At 41.3% G+C, this 19,913-nt stretch overlaps 2 protein-coding genes across 2 annotated transcripts; one reads left to right on the forward strand and one right to left on the reverse strand.

The window, feature by feature from the left end:
• The first annotated feature begins 1,816 nt into the window (after positions 1-1,816).
• Positions 1,817-12,107, forward strand: LOC121957115 (GTPase IMAP family member 8). Its single transcript, XM_042505633.2, has 6 exons — positions 1,817-2,734; positions 3,923-4,478; positions 5,312-5,409; positions 5,611-5,742; positions 7,251-7,841; positions 10,060-12,107. Exons 1-6 carry the CDS (start codon positions 2,704-2,706, stop codon positions 10,131-10,133), a joined length of 1,482 nt encoding a protein of 493 aa, XP_042361567.1. The 5' UTR covers positions 1,817-2,703; the 3' UTR covers positions 10,134-12,107.
• A 3,791-nt stretch (positions 12,108-15,898) lies between these two features.
• atf4b (activating transcription factor 4b) lies at positions 15,899-19,847 on the reverse strand. Its single transcript, XM_042505784.2, has 3 exons — positions 19,688-19,847; positions 17,925-18,374; positions 15,899-17,251 (listed from the first exon to the last, which is right to left on the reverse strand). Exons 2-3 carry the CDS (start codon positions 18,271-18,273, stop codon positions 16,269-16,271), a joined length of 1,332 nt encoding a protein of 443 aa, XP_042361718.1. The 5' UTR covers positions 18,274-18,374; positions 19,688-19,847; the 3' UTR covers positions 15,899-16,268.
• Positions 19,848-19,913: the final 66 nt, after the last annotated feature.

The raw sequence follows: 19,913 nt of genomic DNA on the forward strand, positions 1-19,913 counted from the left end.
GAAAAAATAAAAAAATTGAAAGTTCGAGTTTTGATCTTCAGTTATAAAAATGTATATATTTAATTAAAAAAAATTTAAATAAATTATTTATGTTTAATATTCACTCATACGTGATTTCAAAATTGAGGTCTTTTGGTTGCAGATTTTATGTTTTCAGATCATTTTTTTGCATTCAGATTTTATTTTCATTTTCAGTTGTTTTTTGTTTTGATTTGTTTTTTCCACACTTTTACATCTTTTCACTTTTAGATTGTATTTTTTCAATTTCAGGAAACTTGGACCCTAATAATAATAATAATAATAATAATAATGATAATAATAATAATAATAATAATAATAATAATGATAATAATATTAATAATAATTACAATAATGATGATGATGACGATGATGATAATAATATTAATAATATAAATAGCAATAATATTAATTATGATGAATAAATAAAATAAAATAAAAATGATTTCAGACCCAAATAGTTTTTTTCAAATATAAGCCTCAACCAAACAGTTGACATGCCCATTCATGGTATTGTCTATGTATTCTAGATATTTAGCATTACAGTACTCTGAAAACATCTCAGAAATGGTGCTACCTTTACCATAAAAGGTAAATTTAACCGTGAATTTACGCAGTCGAAACCAGCTCGCCTCCTACAGGAAGTTAGCAGACAAAAAAAGTGGAGGGCTCTGTGAGGTGGGACTTTTCAAAGGTAGGCATATTTTTTTCTATATGTTTCAGAGGTCTCACTGGACTGATTTGTGTAACTTTTTCACAAAAAAGTCAAATTAGGGTTAAGTATAATTTTTCAAAACACATGCTCTTCCAAACGGTTGATTCGTCCTTTTATTGTAGGCCCTAAAGGCAGTGAAGCTAAGCTAATGTAGGCTAATTAAAACTGAGTTTTTGCCAAAAACACTAAAGCTCATAAATGATACATTTAATTTTATCTGGTGTATATAGTGAAATGATTTCGCAAGTATCTTTTTTTACTATCTAAATCCATGCTCACCCATAAATGTAGTTATGCTAATATGATTTATTTACAATTTTTGTAAAATAAAAGCAATGAGTGCGTCAGCAAACAAACCTTACAAAATGTGTTTTTATTTACTCTATGTATTGTACAGTCAAAAAGGCACACCATATAGCATTATGTATACAGATTAAATATTAACATAACTGACAAGAAATATAGAATGACAAACATATATATATATATATATATATATATATATATATATATATATATTGTTTGTTTGTTTGTTTGTTTGTTTGTTTTTAATAGAATTATCTCATTTAGAAATGCAAGGAATACAGGGCTAGTTTTTTGTTTGTTTGTTTTTCGTTGAAGAAAACAGCATTTGTAAATTAAATTCTTTTCCAAAATTATTAAACTGTTTATCCAAAACTCTGCTTTCTTGTCCTCCAGTTTGACACAAAATATTAGATTTTCATGAACAGAATATTATATTTATTAATAATATTTTAATCAGCATAAATCCACCCACAAAAAGTCTCAAAAGGTCCCTATTAAATTAAGAAAAAAAAAAGATGTTCTAAGGTTTCAATGTCTGAGCTACAGAAAGTACAAATATTCAAATCTAAATTAAACCTTTGGTGTAAGAAATCATTACGTGTGTACATTTTGTTCATTTTTCAGCCTTTGATTTTTATTTTAACTGTCAAATTACTGCACTTCAACATGTTACAAAATGTATCAATATGGTTGTTTTCTTTACGGTGCATGTGACTGATGTTTTTTACGTGATTTTTTCACAGGTCTGTGAATGCATCTCCTCACACAGCGTGCATAATTGACCTGTTAAGGAGCCAAGGATGAGCTCAGACCATTCAGCAGGACATCATTTTTCAGCTGAGCGTCCTGCAGACATTACTCACACTAAGGTGACGGCGCTTTGAGCTCAGTGCAATTAGATAACGTCTTGGAGTCATGTGCTATTTATGGGAGCTTTTATTTGTTATGTAAGCTGCATGTCTTGTATCAATATTTAAATTTATTCATGCAGTATACATACCCTCCCTGCCTCATAGTGTTCCTGTGTCTGCAGGCGTCACATAAATAGTTGTGTTTGTGCATGATGCAGCAGCTGGGGAATACATCCAGCTGTAAACAGAGAGAGAGCACAGTGCTCCCTCTCTCCCTCCCTCTCTGTCTATCCATCTTTCTATCTGTCCTCCTGACTGCAGTCTGCATACAGTGCCACGCTGCTGCTGCTGCTGCTGCTGCTGCTGTGTGATACGAGCAAGTGGGAGGACCAGCTTCCTGTATTTTGACCAAAAAAAATGACGAGACATCTTCCTGGAGCTGCTGCAGCAGGGGTGGATTCCAGTCTCCTGCATTGCACAATCTTTCTCTGCTTGAACTGATAAATAAGACAAAAGACGGAGGAGAAGCTGAAGAGGAGAGAACGGACAGGAGAAGAGTGGGGAGAGGGGGAGTGTGGAGGGTAATAGATTTTTAAAAAGAGAGGAGGACTGAGGAGAGAGGCACAGGAACAGAGCAGAGGTACACTGCAGTAGTATGAGAGCGAAGAAGCATTCGAGCTGCCAGCCTTTCGCACGCCACTCAGGATCCGTCGCTTTCTGAAAGGGGGGCACCGAGAGGAAGCCACCGTGGAGGCGAGAAGGAGAAGGAGGAGGGGGGCTGAGGAGGAGGAAGCCAGAGGTTCAACACACAAGATGGCTGCTGTGTCCTCTGCCTCTGACACTGGTGAGTGGGCTTTTCATCCTTTGCTGCACACCTCACCTGCAGGTCCCCCCCCCCCATCATCACTATCCGGTCAGTCAGCATCAGGCGTCAGAGCCATCACATTCACGGGAAACTGTTGCTCGAGTCAACTTCCTGTGTTTAGTAGCTCACATGGAAAGTGTCAGTGAGTAACAGTCAGTAAATCAATGAACTTCTCCTCCCTCTCTCCTCTTGTCGTCCGTGCAGAGCAGCTCTTCTCTGCTTTCTGAATATTACGTTATCAGAACATTTCTCCTCTCGGTCACACTCTGTCCACATGTCGTTCTTCAACGAAAGAGTCCACTGTTCCTCCTCTCTGACCCAATTTCTTTTTTCCCAAAAGGACAGAGGAAAACAAAGAGGAGGCATGCTGGGAGGGAGGTTCAGGGGGGAGACAAGGGGGTAAGGACAAGAAGGAAAGCAGAGGCAGTTAAGGAGGAGAGGTATAAGGTAACAAGGAGCTCAGATAAGAGGAGGAAATCTAAGGAGCGAGGACAGAAATGAGGGAGGGAGCATGTTGCAGTGGAAAGAATGAAGTTTCCTCGTTTCCAAAAAGCACTTTGCAGACAAGATGATACTTAAGAGATCAAAACAGACCGAAGGATTAAGATCATTTCCTCTGATGCTGAACTTCAGGGCTTCAGGCTGCAGACAGAAAATAACATTTTAACCAGAGTCACTCCACTTGCCTTGTTTGGGGGCCACTTTTGCAAAATGACAGGAGGGGCGTTTCTAGGACCTCAGGATGTTTCTAGGACTTTAGGATGTTTCTAGGACTTTAGGATGTTTCCCAGATTTTGAGCTGTTTCTAGGGTTTATGGACATTTTGGGGATTTTAGGACATTTCTAAGAATTTAGGATATTACTGAGATTTTAGGACATTTTTAGGATTTTAGGACATTAGCTGGGACCTCTGTCAGGGGATCGTCGACTTGCACTTTTTTTGATAAACAAGCTCTATTTTGATGCTGATTTATGCACTCTGGCACCTTATGTGTACTCAAAGTATAAAATATTTCCATTGTGAATCATTATTTTTATTAGGAATTAGAAAATTGCTGGGGGGCACCTATCAGGGGCTAGATTTGGCCCGAGGGCCATCAGTTGAGTATCGCTGATTTGAGGCCATCCTTGTGAGGAACCTCCTGTCTACTCTTTCTGTTTCAACAGGGGACCCCAGGGGCCGCCACCCCCCTGAGCGCAGACTGCTGATCCTCGGGGGGCCCCATTCTGGAAAGACCTCCACCGCCAACAGCATCCTCGGAGATGAGGTCTTCGACGTCGGGGCCGAGACGACGCACAGCAATGTGGGCCAGACGGAGATCTACGGCCGACGGGTCACTGTGGTGGACACCCCGCCGTGGGCCATCCCCAGTGACCCGGAGGACAACCCTGAAGCTGACAGCAGCGACAACGCCGCAGCAGAGTCGGACAACCCGCAGCGGCCGGCGCCGAGCCTGGACAGCGAGGGGCCGTGCATGGGGGCCATTCTCTGCCCTCCTGGGCCCCACGCCATCCTGCTGGTGGTGTCGGTAACGCAGCCGTTCACCGACACAGAGAGGAGGGCAGCGGAGGAGCAGCTGGGGGCACTGGGTGGAGGCACCTGGAGGTACTCCATGGTGGTGTTTACTGGGGTGGACAAGCTGCCCAAAGGGGTCTTCATTGAGGAGCACATAGCGAACACTGGAGAGGCCCTGCAGTGGCTGGTGGAGAGATGTGGAAGCAGGTACAATGTTGCTCCCTCACTCTTCTCTCCGTGAGTTCACAGAAGCGTGCTGTGTCCAGTCTGTGTTAGTGCAAAACAATCACAAATAGTTACTAAATCTTCTGGTTGGAGCAGCCGTTCAATAAACAGCTTAAAGGAATCTCCAAACTTGTGCAGGTCTTGGAGAGCACTTCTCACATGGAAAAATAATATGTATAAATCCTTTTATGGCTGCAGAAGCAGATATCATCTGACAACAATAACGCCTGTGTAGGCAATGGCTAATGTTTTGGGAGATCTGTTGTAGCCAGCAGATATGGGAACTAAGGCATACTTTCGTTTCCAGTTCAGTTAGAAACTTTAGACACGTCAGCTAATCTCCATAAACAGACATTTCCATATGAATGCAGATGAATCAGAGGAAAACAAACAATGGTTCTTGATAGGGCATTACACATTTTCACGTCAGCCACTGTAGTAAATGTGTAGCACATTTCTGCAACCTCACAGCTGGATCCTACAAACCTTTAAAGAGGTACTTCAGCAAATTAACACTGCATAAGACTCAAGAGAGACAGATTGTTTTCTTCTTTTTTTTTTAAAGAAAAGTCAAAATCAGTGCAACAGAGGTATCCTGATCTTTAGTCCACATTAAAGAGCTCAAAATGAGATTACTATGACATCACCAAGCTTATTTTTGAGATTTGCGAAAACTCGCTTCAGAGCCGCAGTATATACTGTACAATTGTTTTCACAAGCTGAGTAGTCTCATGATGTACTCATGATAAGAAAAGTGAGCTTTATATGTAAAACTGGTGGCGTGCCCCTTTAAAATATGTTTTGTTTTTCTGCAGGTACCACGCCTTTGATAACACTCGGAAAGACACAGAAGACAACACACAGGTCCCCGAGCTGATGGAGAAAGTAGAGGAAATGATCACTGACAACCAAGGTTTCTTTTTCACATTATTATTGCTCCTCCTGTGCTGAGATACTAAAAAAGCAGAAGCAAAGATAGAAAATGACAATTCTGCATGCAAAGCATCACTTCTGCAGTCTCTATATTAACGATCATTTCATTATTAATGAATACACCAGTCGTGTTATAGACCTGATTGAAAACAATGAATAATTAAGTGCTGCTGTCACGCAGGCTGGTACTTTGAGGTGAACGAGTTGATCTTACTGGAGGAGGAGCAGGCCAGGAGAGCTCTGGAGGAGGAGAGGATGAGGATGGAGGAGCACGCCAGACAGAGGGAGCAGATGATCGGAGGACCTCCCAGAGGTACGAGGGGACTGTTTTTGTGTGCGTCATTGTTTCTTAATAAGTGAGTGAGTCACGTGGAGAAAGAAAAAAATAAGTGTCATTGTGCTGCTGAATTGAAAACCACAGAATCTGTGTTCTCGGAAACAGCTTACTCATCCTGACAATCAGTATTGTTTTTCTTTTTCTTTGTTTCTCTTTCGCACAGTTTCTCCTACCATCTTCCTCTGCATTGTCATTTTTAGTCACACCGTGCCACACCAATTTGCATTTCTTTCATCAGTTTTGACATGCCGAGACACGCCAAAGATGAACCTTCTCTTTAGTACAGCTCAACAGCCCGTTCTCATTCCAAACTCGGAAAAAAGCTCTGCATTGTCACTGCTTTTAGCATAAATTTGTGATGCCAAGAGGCAACTTTTGCATGCACATGAAACACTTCTGGATGGCGTCAGCTGAGAACAAGGCCAGACAGCCGGATGGTTATAATACGCAAGTGGACTTCCAGATGGCACCTGCCGCGTCCACATGATACGCGCACAGATGGTGTCACTTGGGAATGCCGTCGGATGGAAGCTGATGACATGAGGTTGAAACGCTGCCTGTAACGATGTAATATAAGGAACACGAGGGCGCGTATAGGGCAGGTGAGAGGGGTGGTTAATGGATGTATTAAGAAGATGTGGATACAGCACAAAGGCAGGGCCCCCGTTCATTCCTGTTAGAGCTGCTCAGTAGTGCTTGAAGTAGAAAATGCTTTATTTCTATGGTATGAAAGTACTCAGATCTTGACCATTACCGAGCCCTTGAGGCTTCCACACTGGAGACTTACGGCGGCCGAGTGCGTCCGAGCGGGTAACTTTGTCAGAGTGACCAACTTCCGGTTCAGCACTTCACTAGCTTTAATGGTGGTCTAAAAAATTGCAGCTTTTTTAGACTTTCCAAATGTTATCAAACTGGATGGCTTAAATCTACATAGCGAAATGATGGTTCACAAATTCACTGATTTACAGATGTCTCTTTCCCAATGTAAGTCAATGGGAAAAAGTCTTTGTGGGCCTGTGGGCATCATGTCACAGACCCAGATAGTGTAATTCCACTTTTGGCCACTATGTAAAATTTGCTTCAGAGCCTGGAGCACTTCCTGGGCGCTTGGGATGGGTCCCACTAACAACTGACTTTCATGCAGGGGTTTCGGCGTTCACTCACCATCTGGATGTGACATTTTTTTTGTCCCTTTACCATTTGCCTCCTTTCCCTAAAACTAACCATTCGTGCCAACATGTGCGTTTGCTGAAGTTCTGGCGTTGGTTCCCATGTGCTGTTGTTGCCTTAACATAACCACATGCAGCTTCATCATATGTGCTTGTGTTGACGTCACGGTAGCTGCATCCCAGAATGTAAAGGAGACCTAGAGCGTAGATGTAGATGTAGATGTAGAAGTTCACTGCAAAGCGGCAACATGAGACAATTTGGGATGAGAATGTGTTGCGTTCACTCTCACTCTTTTTGTCTTTCTGGGTTTACAGAGTTGAGACTGCTCCTGTTAGGCTGGAAGGGTGTTGGGAAGAGCTCGGTGGGGAACTCCATCCTGGGTCGTCGGTACTTTGAGTCGGGCCAGGAGACGGAGTTGTGCCTCAGGAGGCAGGCGCTCGTATCCGGCCGTCGCATCACAATCGTCGACACCCCGGGCTGGGATTGGTTCTCGGTGAGGCGGACCCCGAAGCGCATCCGCCAGGAGTCCCAACGTGGAGCTGCCCTCCTACGACCTGGACCCCACACCCTGCTGCTGGTCCTCCCCGTTGTCTCGTCCCTCACCGCCAGGAAGAGGCGGACACTCCTGGCCCACATAGAGACTCTGTTTGGGGACAGTGCGTGCCTCCACACCATGGTGCTGTTCAGCTGTGGTGACTGGCTGGGCCGCACGCCCATCGAGGAGCACATCCTCAGAGGAGGGAGGGAGCTGCAAAGACTGCTGGAATACTGTGGGAACTATTACCACGTCCTGGACAGTAAGACTCCTGGGAAGGACCGGAGTGTATCAGTCCTACTGGACAAGATAGAGGAGATGATCAGAGAGAACGGGGACAAGGCCTTCCTCCCTATACAGACCGAGTGGTGTAAGTTTATTTTCATACATATTTTGCAAAGGAAAAGGTCCACATCGTGTAGGATCTAAGGGCATCTATTGGCAGAAATGGAATGAAGTATTCGTAGCTACATTTCCCTTCGTTTATAATAACCTGAAAATAATAATTGTTTTATTTTCATTACCTTCGAATGAGCTCTTTATGTCTACTTATGGAGCAGGTCCTTCTCCACAGTGTCCGCCATGTTGTTTCTACAGTAGAAAAAAACTGTAACACTCAGTACGTTTGAATGCACAGTTAAATCAGGCTTCAGTTATAGCTTGATTTGGCCATTCAAGTGGACCACTGTCCTTGTCCCAGTGTACAAGCACATTTTGTACATATGCTTTACCGGGTGCCTTTGTCTTGTTTTGTCTTCCTTCCTTCTTCTTCTTTTGTTTTTCCCAGCTTTATTCTACAAATATATGCTGTTTGAATTCCAGATCAAAGCCTGCAGATTGCTTAGGCCAGTTCAGGTCCAACTGAGGTGTATACATGAAAGAGTAAATCGATCTTCAGCTGCATTATTTAGGTGTGTTAGTCTGACTTTGAGAAATTTGAATTTCAGTCAGACTAACATGTTAATTTGTGTTTTAAAAGTCAGGTTTTAGTCAGACTAACAAAATAATTCTCTTTCTCTAACATCATGTAAACATTCTGACTGTACCAAATACTTGGGCCTAAAAGTAGACCCAGGCGAGGTGGTAAAAGAACAACAAACGGTCCTTTAATGAAACCTTGGTTGGTACCCAGGAGATAAATCATCAAGGCAGAGAAGCAAAAATCTGGCTAAAAAAAGCAGAAACAAAGGCTCACAGAATAACTCAAGATGAACCGGCACTGAGGGAAGACAACAAAGAGACCAAAAACGCTTAAGGAGAGACAACGAGACACAGGAGTAACACATTAGGGCGGGGCAGTTAATCACACAGGAGAGAATATGCACCAGTGCAGGAAGTGAAGGACCTGAAAAGAGACGTGGTGAGAAGAGAGGTGAGTAACAACATAAAAGAGGAAGTACAAGACAATGAAACATGAGGAGATCAAAAAGGGAAAATGGACGAGACCTGACAGTTTCTGCACTTTCAGGTCTGCCACTGCAGCTCTCTGACAAGACCGCTGGATGCCAATAAATCCCACACACTAGACCTTTTAAAAGTTCAAAACTTTTGTTTGTGTCTTAAACTGTCATTTCACCCCAAAATAAAAAAACACATATTTTTCCTCTTACCTGTAGTGCTATTTAACAGTCTAGATTGTTTTGGTGTGAGTTGTTGGAGATATCGGCTGTAGAGATGTCTGCCTTCTCTATAATATAAATAAACTTTAAAAATACATTTGAAAAACAGCAGAAGTGTCTCTTTCCAGAAATCATGACCCGGTTACTCAAAATAACCCACAGACCTTGTTATGAACAGTTTCATGGAGGAACTATTTTCTTTTTTTACCAAACTACATCCATCAACCATATCAATGCACAGAACAGGCTTTTCTCTGCGCTGTTTGTATGTATACTGACGCAAAGTAATGCACAACAATTTGTATATTATCCACCCAATTCTGAGCCAGTAATTGTATATCCCACCAATGCCTTGACTGGAGCAAAGTAGTGCATAACTTTACGGTATGTATGTTCCTTCATTCATGGGGCACTAGTTTGTTAGATATCATGTGAACTGTTGAGGGGAGGAAGGAAGCGTGCATCTACTCATGGACACAGGCTCGGGATGTAAACATTAATGGCATCCTCCTCAGCTAAGCTGTAGTTCACTAGCTCAGTGGTGCCAGGTGAGCTAGCACTAGAAACACACTTCCTTCTGTGCAGTGATTCGGTTAGTGGGTGTAGTTCAATCGAAAGAACATAGTTCCTCCACGAAACTGCTTACAACAAGGGCGGTGGATTATCTTGAGTAACTGGGTCATGATTTCTGGTTGAGTACTTAAAATGTATTTTCCGTGTGTTGAGCACTATGAGCCGAGTGTCATGTAGCTCTATTATATTGGAAAGAAGACAGACATCTCTACGGCCGATATCTCCAACACTCGGCAACTCTCACCAAAACAATCTACACTGATAAATAGCACTTCAGGTAAGAGGAAAATAGGTATTTTTGAACTTGGGGTGAACTGTCCTTTTTAAGTTTTTGTGTCAAATCACTGAAATTGCATACTCTAACTGTGTCTAATATATCTGTGCTGTGTTTGACAGTGAGCGAGGAGAGCTCTTACTCCTCCGACAACACCGAGCCTGAGGACGACTGTCGAGGATGCCAACTACAGTGACACCAACGCACTAAAAGGGAAATTGGTTCAGCTTTTTATCCTGGGTCTTCAACAGGCCCAAACACCACCTCACGTAACCTAAACCTCATCTTGATATCCCAGCTCCAACTCCAACGAGTTTTAGGGAACGGGAAGTCTCGTCATGAATAGCTCTTTGTTTGAAAGACCGAACTGACGGCTGAGCAAAAATCTCAACCCGGACTGAAAGTGCAAAAACTCTCCTTGGACAAAAAAGAGGAGAAAAAACATTCTGCTTTTGCTTCAAAGGACCAGAGCTGGATCCCTGTTTGTGAGCATGTACACAGATATCAACTGCTGCTAAAGAGACCCTGTTTCAACACTGCAGAGTAAAGAATTACTCATTATTGTGACTCTAAGTTCAGACCGCACTGATACAGGTGGAAAAACCAAAAGAAGATGATATTTAGTTACATTTGATGGTAAGACTCACGTATGCAGTAAATTTGGAAGACTGAGGGTTCATGTCTGACTTGTATCATGAATTCGGACTGGATTTTACAATATAATCACCCCCTTCTACATCAAGTGCCATTTCTGCCATTCACCTCGAATTTTAATCAAAAAGGGTTCAAAGAGAGCGGTTGAACACAAAATGTGAAAAAAGATAATAATGTGCACTGCAATGTGTGCACGTAAATGAAAAAAAAAGGATTTTGTGCACCACTCATTCGGACATGAGTGATATACAAATTCACGTCATAAACATTTGATCAGCTTCAGCTCAGGGAGTCAGGGTCGAATTGCTTCTTCCGGGGCAAAATCTGGTACATTTACCGAAACGCTGATTAATGCTGATTGCTAAACTGCAGAGTCGCATGTTAATTCAGAGTGGAGGTGTTATTTTCTCTGCGAGGATTTGCTTTAGTTTGCTGGAAGAGTTTTGCACTGATGGGTTCCTTTGGTTCTCGTGTGCTGAGAAACTAAACTGACTCCAGGAGTAAACACAGTCCTTCTGAGCCCACCTCTGCTGTAGCATTCGTGCAGAACCGTTACAGGAAAAAGAAACCATACTGAAAGCGTGTGCAATCTCAGATCCCCGCGGAGCAGCTCGGGCTGGCTCGCTGTTTTCATGCATCCGGTGCATTTATTTATCGACAAGGTAGATTCAGCTACGTGCCTCAGCATCAAAGCGTGAGAGTGGGAGTACTGTGCAGCCCTGCGGCAGGGCAGTATCCTATAGGCTACATCAAGCTTTCGCATGCTACAGAAACAACATAACCTCATGAACCATCGGAGCTCGCTCACATAGGGCTTTTACTACTTTTCTACATCAGTGAGACATCTGTATCAGCGGTGAAGTTTTAAAAAAAATTCAATATGAATATATAATCAGCTCTCAGAGGCATGTTAAGACGACGCATGCAGATAAAACGAGTGCCTATAGAGCTGAAGGCAACCTCACTTCTCTCTCCTCTGACTCTTGCTTGAGCAGGTCTATGTGAACTTCTGGTAAAGACATCACATCTACCTTTTACGACTGCAAAAAAAAAAAAACCTCACACTCTGAAAGGTACAAATAAAAGCATATATAATATATGACCGACACCACTGCCATGCTGTAAAATGTTATTTTCTACAAATGATGTAGCCTATAAAAGAAACCCTGACACTGCGTCCCCTCTGCTTTCCCGACTCTGTGCTTCATCTAGTGATGTAGGCTAACCGCAGCACTTTGTGTGACGAGCATGACTTTACAATTTGATATGAGGATGTTTCATTTGGAGTCTTAGAGTCCCACCTCACCTGTGAATATATTGTATAAGTCGTGCATATTTACAGTGTATTTACATTGTACGCTTGTAGCGGCGCATTTTGCACTGTGTAAGTTCTACCACTCGACTGTGGCCAAAGTGATGTTACTTCCTGTGTGGTCCTTCCTAAAATGGTGATTGCGTCATCAGTACTTTGCTCATCCTCAGACAATAATAAAAGATATGGATATATTGTTGTGTAGTTTTGGCTTTCATCTTATTTAAACTTGTTTTAATATCTGCTGTGTACTTTCCTTCCACTGATGAACTGCAACACACTATTGGTGGAAAGTACATTTACTGAATTAGTGTGTATAAGTACAAATTCAAGGTACTTTACTTAAATAATTCCATTTTAATGAACTTAATATTACTAATCCACTACACCTCAGAGGTAAACATTGTACTTTTTACTTAACTACATTTGTTTGAAAGCTTTAGTTACTTCTCAAAATACAGTTTTTCATATACTAGATGTGATTTTTAATGTTTGTGATAAACTGAAGGATGAAATGAGAAAAATTGAAGTAGAAATTGTGCAGTATCACCACTGAGTGGCACTGTAGCAAGCAAATTAGTCTGCCACCATACTGACAGCACACTAAGATAATAGCAAAATGTATTTTTTAAAAAACAGTCATATGAAATAAAACATCTGGAGTAATATCATTTGTGCAATTGCAGCCAAAGAAAAACTTCCTTTAATCAATGCTCAGGAAGTGCAAAGTAACTCAAGGACAGTGAAAGAGAAGCTTTTTAATCTTTTAACAAATCAATTTGAAGTGTAGCATGCCAAAAAATGTTAGTACACACTGTACAGAAGGCGCACTGTGCTGCACTCATATGATCTATGGCTGCACTCTGTGAGGTTTTATCGATCTGTGGAGCCTGATTCTGTACGTCACGACGTCTCAACCAAATCTAAATGAGCGAAAGAAGATGTGGCCTTTTGTGAATATATTATTGAGAGATTATTCATCTTGATTCTGCTTCTGTGCTCTAAAATGCACCACTTGGAGAGCAAAATAATAATACAACTTGACCAAATATGCCCACATTTGATCTTAATATAAACCAATTATATGTTTGCTACTTTATCACAGTGCAGGTTTAATAAGTCCAGGCCTTCTGAAATGTTTCATTTGAAAAATGAGGGCATTTACAGCCGGAGGATACGATCCAAGTTTTGTTCTGGAGGAAATGTTTTTCCTTTTGTAAGTGGCTCTGCAGCATCTTGACTCTGGCGAGCCTCCAGATAAAGATCGCCTCCGAGTTATCTGGACGACAGCCTGGACCAATTACAGCGTGCACAGCCGGGGCCAGCTGTCGGCTGAACTCGTGCATTTTTGTTGGTGTTATTATTTAAGCTGTGCTTTTACTGCAGGTCAGCACTCTCTTTATTGCTCTCTCACACACTCCTCTGTGCCCCCTCACACTCTGACGAATAGCACTCATACAAGGAATTTGACTGTTTTTTTTTTTTTTGCATTGCACTCAAAGTTCGTTAACCCTTTGACAGCCAGACTGACATCAGTTTCTTGTGTTATGTTCGGACACCTTTCACAAGCATTTAAATCTTTGAAACTCGAGCAAATTTGTTTGTTTTCCATTGAAAATATGACAAAATGAGCATTGTGCAAGGTGGCAAGAGATGTTCTGAAAAAAAAAGATACGAGGAAAAACTGACAAGAAAATGAATTCAGTTGGAAAAAAGAAAAAAGACAGAGAGGATTATTAGAAAACAATTATCAGTAAATAATTCTCTGATTCTATTTATATTTTATTATATTGATTATATTAAAGTTAATTATATTTTATGTTAGTTTTAGGCAATTTCCTTTTTGTTGTATTTTGGTTGTTTTTTGTGTTTTTTTAACAATTTTCTTTGACCTTTGTACATTTTTTTTGAAAAGTTGTTTATTGCTCTTCATGTGTTTGATTTAACGTTAAACCCATTAGCTCAGGTTTCAAAATTGTTAAGATTAAAGCGAACGGTGGGAGAGATTCGGGGTGTTAAGCAGGGGTTTTGTTTAGAGGTGAGGGCTCAGACTGCAGGGAGGTATTTTGAGAGCGAGAGCCGGCGGGCAGCTTGGCAATTTCTAGCATTTCTGGTGAGAGGACAGCAGGTGTTGAGGCCTCAGGCAGGCAAATTAACTAAAACATTTAAACTTTTAGCCAAACAGGCAAATGAAACAGAGACTGGATGTGTCTCATAAAAACAAGTGTGGCACAACAATCCAGCAGGGTGGAAGCTGGCTCAGGGTTTCTGTGTGCAGAGGAGGAGGAGGACGAGGAGGAGGAGGAGGAGGACGAGGCCCAATTGGCAGACAGGTGTGCTGATTGCAGATAGTGAGCAGGTGTGATGAGAGCAGGAGCGGGAGAGAGCGAGGGGGGAGGGGAAAATGAGCAGACAAATGCAAAATACACCAAGCATACTCCACACCGAGCATACACAAAAAATGTCACAGGCTGAGTCATGACGGAGGGGGTTGTGACCAAAGGACTGTTATGCAGACAAGTTTGTGTTTATTGCGCTACAAGAAAACTGTTTCCACAATAATAATACAGTTATTCTGTAAAGTCAAATATTTATATTTAAAGCTCAATCTAGAGCAAATCTGAATGTAAATTTCCTGGAAAAAATCCAGTGCAAGGGAAATCTCTTATGGAATAAAAATACAAACAAACCAAATAAAGAACAAAACAGCTTATAATTATTCACTCATGAAAATAATTGAGTTATAGCCCCCAAAAAACTGTTATTTAAGACTAATCTATATTAGCCTGTATGCATCCTTTTGGGCACACTCTATTTGCTTCAGCGGGTTTCTAAATTTTGCGATCAGCAGAGGGACAAAACACTTTGTTGTTTTTTCTGAAACTGGTTTCCCCTGGACATTTTTAACCTCACATGATTGTCAGTGTAATTGAATGCATGTGTCTGCAGCTCGCTGCTGGTCAGGCGCGCTCCATTATCCTCCCAGTGCGTTTGTCTGAAAGAGGCTCCGCTCGGATGGACGGCCGCAGGCGCATTGTGATGTTTTATCAGACAGGAAACAAAGCGTCTCTGTGTGCGGGTAAAGGTTACACTCTGGACAGACTGAAAACGCTCCCAAAACCGACCGCACTGACACACGGTTACTACAGCTGACGTTCCTGCTGACCTCTGCCTGTAAGGCTTTTTATTGCTACTTGGAATAACAATTAAGACCTATTTCCCCAATAACCTAATCTAAAAAAAAGTTATAAAAATAAATCAATAAATAAACAGATGTTACAATTATTTAGAGATTTTACGATGCATGGCCCTACTCACCACGTCTTATCATTTGAGACATTTTATTATCAATTAAGGCTTTACTTTTTGAATAAATAATTCAATACCCTATTGGGATATATCATTTTTACAATAAGATAAATTGGATTTTTTTCAGCAAGTTATGCAAAAAAGGATGTTGCCAATTATTTTGAGATTTTTCAATGCAGCATCAGAAAAAAAAATGCTTTTAATCCCAACTGAGGTCTAATTTTTAAATTAATAAATTCAATTCAAGACTTTCTGGTGACATCAGAATATTACATTAAAACTACAAAGTAAAATGACAGTGACTTAAACTGGAAAATAAAATCTCATTAGTTAAACAAAAAAGTAATAATTATTTTCAGATGTTACAAGGTCTGAAAAAAAATCACAAAATCATACTTTTCATCAAGACTTTTTACACCAGCCAAGGGCTGTTTTTGGAAAACTTATTTCAACGCCTTTTAGAGACTTTTAAAGATTTATGGGGTATAAATATGCCACATAAACTGGCATTTATGGTTTTAAACGTGTGTAATAATATGCATTAGGATTATGTTATTGTGATAAGTGACGCATACTTTTATAAACATTATTATTAATTATCCGAGGGGTAAAATCCCACTTGCCTTCCACCATCATCCATATACTAATTATTGATACTCCAGAAGGAATTTCACCAAATACAGCAATTAGTTTTAAGACTCTTTATTAAGAGATTCATAATACAGGTGGTGCAGTTATACAATACACATTTTTAAAATACATCCTACTGGCAGGTTACTGAGGTCCAGAGATAGGAAAAATATACGTTAAATACACACACGCTTATACTGAATGGAAAATACTCGTTTCCATACAATTACTCTAAACATGACAAAAGTTTTCTATATTTAATACCAGTGTTTAAATAGTTAAAAAGGATATCCTGAAGTTTTAATGTGGACTGAAGACATGCTGTGCTGACAAAATACATATTTTACTTATTTGTGTGATAAAAACTGCTGAGACACTTTCTCTATCGTCACGTCAGACATCATCCGTCATTGTCGGGTCTGACCACTAGAGGTCACCACTGAGACCTTTTTTGGTCCTGGCATGGCGGACTTCCTCCATCAGCTCTTTGAGGTACTCGATCTCCCTCGCCATGGACTCGGCCTTCTCCTTCAGCTCCATGTTCCTCCTCTCCAGCCGCGTGTGCTCTTCCAGGAGTGACTCCTGCTCGGCTTTCTTCTTCTGCCTGTAACGCGTGGCGGCCGTCTTGTTCTGCTCCATCTTCTTCAGTTTTTTGATCTTCGGTGCCTTCAAAGACACCCTCTCGTCTCTGTCTGCGCCACGTGGGAGCTTGACTTTGACACTGGTGGCACTGGGAGATGGTGGACTGGGTTTAAACGCGGGCTCGGGGTATGGTCTGCTTCTGGAGGATTTTGGTGGAGGGGAGGAACGGACAATCTGTGGTGTAGTGGTTACAGTGGTGGTGGTGATCCCGATTTCATCTTTAGGAGCCAGCACGAGGACGATGCGGGTCGGCGAGAGGGACAGCACAATCCTCGGGACCGGGGACACGACTGAAGCTACCACCGGCTTCACCTCGCTCTCTGAGACGTCCACTTCGCTGCCGAGGTCCAGGGTGTAGGCTGGGGAGGAGGGGGAATCGACCGCGGGGGAGGACGGGCCTGGAGAGGCGGGCTCAGATTTGATTTCCAGCTCCTGTTCCGGTTCGGGGACGCACATCTGGACACAGGGGACATCCTGTTCGTCCACGCAGGACTCAGGCTCATCCACTTCAATGACAGGAGGATCTGGACAGACGGCGGGAGCGGGGGGGACATGTGGAGAAGCAGAGGAGGGACCGGAGAGCACAGGAGTGGAGAAAGCGGGCACCGGGAGGGAGTCCAGCTCCATGGAGCAATCCAGGGAGGCGAGGAGGTCTTCTGGAGAGCTGGGGCCGTCTTCAGCAGGATCGCAGCCAATCAGAGACTCAATGTCCAACTCGCTCAGATCCACCTTCTCAGCCATCCAGTCCAGGTCACCAAACAATTCCTCTGCGGAGGCAAATTAGGCAGGAGATCAACAAAACCCGGAGCGACATCGCTTTCTTTGTGCTGCGTTCAGACGTCTTTCACAAGTATCTCAAATTTGTATTTCAAAGAAAGCAATGAGCAGGAAATTGGTAAAAAGTGACAATAGAACAATTTAAAAATTATTTTACCAGAAAAAAATATATAAAACTAAATTTCTAGTTATATATTTAAAATTATGCTACAGAATATATGTTATTAATGTATATTATTATTTCTATTATTCTGCACTTTTTTCAGGTTATTTTCTTGTTTATTATTGTTTTTAACTTTTCTTAAAAAATATACCAAAAAAGCAAAAGGTTACAAATAAATTACCTGAAACCTACCAAGAAAAGTAAAAAACAATGAACAAGGAAATAACCTTAAAAATTGAAAAAAAAAATAAACAAATAACAAACATACATAATACATATATTCTTTAATTTTTTGGTAGTTTTCAGGTGATTTTCTTTTTGTTAATTTTGGGTCATTTCTTATTCAGTTGCTCACTGCCTTCTTCTCATATTTTTGAATAAAATCAAGCCAATTTGCCAAGTTTTAAAGGGTTAAATGAGCCATCTGCTTTCCTGTTGCATCGACAGAGTACTAATTGTGATCAGAAAATTTTCTTATTTTTAGTTTACATGGTCGTTACCTTTGCCATCATCTGAGACAGCCTGTCTCAGATGATCAGGTTGGCCCAACCAGGGGAGGGAGAGCAGGTCCGTCCCAGCTTTGTCCCCCTGGAGGAGGACGGCCGGCGGCGAGGGAGGAGGAGAGTAGAAGGGAGGAGGAGAGGAGGAAGAGGACAGCGATGAGGAGGTGAGGGGTGACACAGGCGAAGTGTCCCCCTCCAACGAAGCCCCTCCTCCTTCCTGTTGGTCTTCTTGGTCAGGGCGTGAAGAAAGGAGGCTCATGGCGTCAGCCATGGGAGAGAAAGGTCCCCAGAGAAGGGCCTCCATGTCTTCCAGGCCAAACTGTGAGCTTGTCATCGTCATGGTCATAGTGGCTGTTGTTGGTCACAAACGGGGTGCGTGACGTTAGGGAGGTTTCGAACTCTTTTATGCTGTCGAATGCAGCAGTGGTGAGGGTTTCCACGAAGGACCTGAGGATGAGAAGAAAAATACGACATTAGTGGTGAAAGTGAACAAAAATAATAATAAATGTAAATATACAAGATTCCTTCAGACGCTTCATAAATCAGATTTAAGATTTTTTTTAAACACCATCCAGAATTTACAACCTTTTCTACAATAATTAAAATTAAAGATAAAAAAAAGAAAACTTGGGGTAAAAATTTGTGCAAAATTGTACGTAATCCAAACATAAATTGTGACTTTTTTGTTCAAGTTTAGCAAGAAAAAAAAGGTGTTAAGATGTTTAATGCTATTTTTTTTAATTTTCTGAAGAACATAATAAATAAAAAATAAATAAATAAATAAGGTATTATATAACTATCCAGTAGAAGCATGTTCATTTTTCATATTACTGGATGTTGTAAATGTGTTGTTGTTTAAAAAGCAAGTAGTATGAAAAAAAAACTTAATTTCCTGCTTCCAATGTCTTCCTGTTTATTTAAATACTTTTTAAAGACCAATTTAAGATATTCTAATACCAACTGATGCCTTATTTAATGCCTTTCAAGACTTTTTAAGGATCCAAGGGAACCCAGTAATAATGTCAACTGCGAGATTTGATTTAGCCTGCAGACACAATGTTTTTGCTTCGTGTACAAATAAGTGTGTGGTTAAATAATAATAACTATATAATGAATAATACACATTTTAATAGTAATATTGTATTGGTATGACAATAATGATTCTTCTTACAGGTAAAAATCACATTTTGGCACAACACTGCCCCCATCACTGCAACGCTGCTGCTGCACATCACATGTTTCCACCCAGCGACCAGTCTTGTGACTCTGCTGACGTCACTGTCTCTAATCAGGGTCACTGGTGACGTCACCTCGTCTCTAAAAACACTTCTGTTCTCGGAAAGGCTAGACGAAGCCGCCATTTTGACAAAAAGAGGAAACGGACTTTTTTTCTGGCTGCCACGTCGACTCTCGAGATAATAACATTGTTTCTTTATAGAAAAGTAGCAACATTTAACATTTCCGTTCGATAGGGGGTTCGATATATTGTATCAAATACAAAATGATACATTTCATGATATTGCCATGTGTTACGTAATCTCTGTAATTAATTCTGTGTTTTTTTATTATCCAAACACCATTGTATTTAACTATTCGGAATTTCACATAAGTTAAATTAAATGAAAATGCAAAAAAAAAAAAAATCAGGCATTTAATACGCTTTAGCTCCGAGCTCGCGGTCAGGCTTATGAAGCGCGCGGACACAGTAGGCCTGACAGCTGTCATCGACCAAAATATTACAAAAAAAATGTAGTACTTACAACATGGTGCTGAATTTGAAGTGACTCAGTGCACTGGCGGGATGCACTGTTTTGTTGGCGGCTGGGTCGCGGCACACGTTTACACTGCCATTTCGGCTAAAAGAGCGATGTTCAACGAAAGCTTCTTCTTTTGCTGGTCCTCGTGAGGGAAAATGGCGAGTGTCACGGCGCGGCTCTATTATAGTTTATGCGAGAACGGGAGGTATCCTTCCGCAGTGACCGCGAT

The sequence above is a fragment of the Plectropomus leopardus genome, chromosome 18 (genome assembly GCF_026936395.1).
Source record: "Plectropomus leopardus strain MGB_pleo_1.0 chromosome 18, ASM2693639v1, whole genome shotgun sequence".
Lineage (NCBI taxonomy): Eukaryota > Metazoa > Chordata > Actinopteri > Perciformes > Serranidae > Plectropomus > Plectropomus leopardus.

Coding starts and splice junctions, on each gene's coding strand:
- atf4b (XM_042505784.2), bottom strand. CDS start 18,273: ATGACCATGACGATGACAAGCTCACAGTTTGGCCTGGAAGACATGGAG. Junction 17,252..17,924: donor TGTCTCAGATGATGGCAAAG/GTAACGACCATG, acceptor TTGCCTCCGCAG/AGGAATTGTTTGGTGACCTG.
- LOC121957115 (XM_042505633.2), top strand. CDS start 2,704: ATGGCTGCTGTGTCCTCTGCCTCTGACACTG. Junction 4,479..5,311: donor GTGGAGAGATGTGGAAGCAG/GTACAATGTTGC, acceptor GTTTTTCTGCAG/GTACCACGCCTTTGATAACA. Junction 7,842..10,059: donor CCCTATACAGACCGAGTGGT/GTAAGTTTATTT, acceptor TGTGTTTGACAG/TGAGCGAGGAGAGCTCTTAC.